The 4220-nt window shown below is 41.9% G+C and overlaps 1 protein-coding gene across 2 annotated transcripts in view; it reads left to right on the forward strand.

Moving 5' to 3' along the window:
- Positions 1 to 4220, forward strand: part of Fbxo15 (F-box protein 15) — a 39330-nt gene that overhangs the window by 8173 nt on the left and 26937 nt on the right. For both annotated transcript variants that reach the window (XM_005356336.3, XM_026783597.1), the window contains exons 5-6: positions 407 to 616; positions 3567 to 3693. In XM_005356336.3, the coding sequence (XP_005356393.2) occupies positions 407 to 616; positions 3567 to 3693 (337 nt within the window). The remainder of the gene's footprint in view (positions 1 to 406; positions 617 to 3566; positions 3694 to 4220) is intronic.

A 4220-nucleotide genomic window follows, 5' to 3' on the forward strand; every position in this document is an offset into this window, starting at 1 on the left:
CGTGTGCTGGGGAAGTGGATATTATGAGCTACATTCCTAGACTAGGTGAGCAGTTTATATTAGAGGGTGTTGTCTCTGATCTTGTGTGTGTGTGTGTAAAATTTATGAGACATTTTGGTATTTCCTTACATTTTTATAAACAGAAGAAACAGCCTCATGATGTTGAGTAGGTGTTGAAGATGCCCTTCCATTGTCTGAACTGCTAGTCATGGAACAGGGATTATTTGCTGGAGGAAAGAAAGGTTCAGAAGGTGCTTTGGGTGAAATATGTCAGAAGTGTGCCAAGGATTTTGACTTTTGTCTTTAAGGAAGTAGATATTATGGAAATACATATCAAGTATGTGTGTGTTTGTTGATACAGAGTTCTTTCTTTGAAAGCACTTCAAGCTATCATTTCTTTCTCTAGAGTATTTGGCCTACGTTTTGTAATTATATTAAGAGAGAAAAGTGGAAAAGAACACATCATGCAACATGTTGATGTTTCCTTCAATGATACATCTGTCACTGTTGTGTGGTATGGCAAAAACTGGCCGAAGCTTGCCATGCTGTCCACCCTGGATTTGTGTGGTATGACTCCAGTTTTTGCAGATCGGCATAAAACCTTCGACCCATATGGGTAAGTACTAATTCATCAGCACATTGACAAGGACTCCTGGTACCTAAATATTGGCATTTCTTTGTAATCAAAAAATACCACTCATGTATTTTCATTCACTTGTGTGTCAGAGGCCTTCCTGTCATTGCTATGAACAGAAGACACTGGGCTTGTCACATTAGGTCTAAATTAAAATTTCTTGAATCTTATAATAGTAAAATGATGGTCTAGTTTTAAAATAGTTCTATTATTTTATAGTTTGTTAGAAAATGTGTGGCTTTTCTGCATTTTCACTTTTAACTGTTTTAACAATATAAGATTAGCTTATTCTTCAGTAATTATATACTAATTTTGTTTAAGTACTTTATAAATACAATTATCACTTATTTTGTGTGATTTTTCTCTTGAATTTATTAGATGTGTGGCCATGTGTACCTGACTCCGCCTCTGCCTTCTCACCCGTACATTGATATGATGCTGATGGCTGTTAGGTGAAGATCAGGAGACTTAGTTGTGAAGTCCATAGGTCCTGCTGTGGGATGGCTTTGTGCTGAGCGCTCGTGCAGTAGAAGGCTCACTCCTGCTCACAGCACAAGCCACCTCCATAGTGACCATGGTCTTGTAGAACTGGACTGTGGAGCTGTAGATCCTTATGTCCCCAGCAGGCTAATAATTTCTATATCCGACCTGTTGCAGCGTGTAGTAGCGATGCCTTCTCCATGGTTGTGCTGCTGCCTGTCCCACCTCTTTGACTCTGCAGCAGCGTCTTCTATGGTGATTTTTCTTACCGTCTTTGCTTACTGTGGTTCTTATGGCTCCCTCTCATCTCTGTCCCTATGAGAAGAGACAATGTTAAATTAATATCATGGTTTCCCTGCAGTGGGCCTGCTGTTGGCTCCTCTGTAGTGCCAGCTCTGTGGCTGCTTAGTGATCCTACTCAGACCTCTCATTGCTACCCATGCTTGCTGTGTTCTGAAACCATTATCAGTGTAAAAACATGGATTATTTTCCTAATTAGATTACTAGATATGTTTTGACAATGCAGTTACTTTTTTAAGTGATATTTTTATCTGGATAAATCTGAAATTTGTATGATGAACTTCAAGTTTTCCTGATATAGTAGGTAAGTCATATACAGTCTGAAATCATGTTTGCAGTCGGAATCCACACAATGCACTGTTGTGATTGGATGGTTTTACTTAGTGTATCGTGGATTTTTGTTTGTAGGCACTGATACAAATTAGTTAACATTAGTTAAAATGACCTTGAAAGACTATGGATTGCAGATCATGTTATGTTGAATTATAGAACTCACTTAAAAGTATAGTGTTCCCAGAAATTGCCACCAAGGTCAGGAATACTAGTTACTGCATAGCAATGAATGGTAAAATTCATTGGGGCAAGTTAATCGAATGTAATTTATTTCCATTTAAACTCTATGGGCCAGCCTTTGATTGGCAATGGTAAGCAGAGCTGAAAGTGTGTCCCACGGATCTGCTTTGATAGGCCCCTCTCTACAGTTTGTAGGCCAGTGCGTTCATCATGAAGGAGAACAGATCTTTGTCTGTGTCTTTGCACCTTTACTTAAGCTTGCGTTTGTTCTGCTGTGCAGTGTTTCTGGGAATATCACAAGTGCTCGTGGGGCCGTGTTCAGATCTTTGCCCTGTAGCCCAGACCTTTCTAGATGAGCTCTCCACTGTCAGTTCTCAGTCCCTGTGCCTGTGCCCTCCAAGGTTGTGAGAATGGTGCTCTAATGAATGTTCTCCAAGGCCTCAGTGGCCATGACTGACTTGTAAAGCTCAGGTGAATGAGGACTTAGTTTAATATTTTCATAGCCATCCTTAGAGTGTTTCCCAGCTGTTTTATGTTGAAGGTGAGGGAAGAGGCTTCCTGCCATCTCTACCTAGCTGCCACTTTCTGTCTTGACTGTGGCAGCAGCGATGGCTGCTGGCTATTGAGCACCTGTTCAGTGTGCTGTGCCGTCATGGTCATGGCATTCTTTCTCTGGACTGTCCGGCCTTCCCTCTGAGCAGCTGTTGTCACATGGTGGGACCTAGTCTGTGGTGTTGTAAAGTCATTGTTAGCTGGAGCTAAGGTTCCCCTGGGTTTTCTTGAACTTCTACTTGTGTCACTGGTCTTGTGTTCGTCATCCTCCAGGCATATTCTTCATGTGCTGAGTCTGTTTTAGTTCATATGTCACAAGTCTCATCAGCCAGTTCTGCCACCTACTTACTGTTTTCAGTGTAAAAATGCCTTATGAACACAGTGCTAGAATCCTGTCCCGTGAGAGCTGCAGTTGGCTTTGTTGCCATGCAGCCCGCCTCTGTTTGAAACAGTGCCATGGGTGACCCAGCTTTGTTTTGCTCGATATCTGTGTTGATACCTGCTGTCTTGAGTACCTGGTGCTGAGTCAATTCCAGATGCTGTGTTCAGGACCTTGGGGACTTTGGCCTAATGCTCTGGCTCTGTTGCTTGACCATTGAGGTCTCAGCTCCTTTTCAGCTTCCTGAGCTGTATGTTGTTGTCTGCCTTGCACTGTATTTGTAGATGGTGTTAAGTCTTAACGTGGAACATACTGAAAGCGTCTCCCACATACCTGAGTATTTACTCTTGGACTAAGACTGATAATTCTGTGCGACTCTCTCATGAAAACACTCATGATTTCAGCTTACATTCCTGTTCTCATATGCCAGTTTTCACTGTTTCTCAGTTCTACCTTATAAAAACTTTGGAAAAAAGGCACATCTGCTCTCAGAGGAAGAGTGAGGGAAAGAAAGACATAGTAGGGTGAGAAACTTGGTGTATTTGCCTCTCAGTTGTACAAGGCTCTATAATTCTGTCACTTGGTTTGAGCATGTCACTGTGTATAAATTGCTCTTCAAAAGCATTTTTAGTTACATGAATAAGACTTGACAAAAAGACATATTGGAATGTTCACAATCTCTCTTCTTTCTTGGCATGGTGTTTCAAGGCCACGGTGGCTGTCTTTAATTGCAAAGTATGATCTGGATCATTTAAGGGAGCCTACCATCTTTGGCTGTGACAAACTTGTCCGGATATTCTGTCTAAATCCTGGCCTCCTGGTGGGGCTATGGCAGGTAAGATGGAGTTCATGCACAAACTGTGCCATGTCCCTTGACAGTCCTACGTTTGCACACTGTTATGTAAGATGCAGTTCATGCATGGACGCTGTCCTGTCCCTTGACAGTTGCATGTTTGCACACTGTTATGTAAGATGGAGTTCATGCATGGACTCTGTCATGTCCCTTGACAGTTGCATGTTTGCACACTGTTATGTAAGATGGAGTTCATGCATGGACTCTGTCGTGTCCCTTGACAGTTGCATGTTTGCACACTGTTATATGTGAGACTGAATGTAGATGTGGAAGCATTCAGTGCTTATTGAATGATGGGCACCTCCTCTGTCTTCCTGTTTCTACTGACAGTTATTTCTTTAACTTTAGGGCACTTCCCCTCTACCTCTCCTAGTAAGTCTATGTTCCACTCTCAAGTCTTTCTTTGCCAAAGTTTCTTGATAGTACATGCATGCCCAACATGGAGGTCTCTAAGATCTTGATAGTACATGCATGCCCAACATGGAGGTCTCTAAGATCTTGATAGTACA

This window comes from Microtus ochrogaster, chromosome 18, assembly GCF_000317375.1.
Source record: "Microtus ochrogaster isolate Prairie Vole_2 chromosome 18, MicOch1.0, whole genome shotgun sequence".
Classification (NCBI taxonomy): Eukaryota; Metazoa; Chordata; class Mammalia; order Rodentia; family Cricetidae; genus Microtus; species Microtus ochrogaster.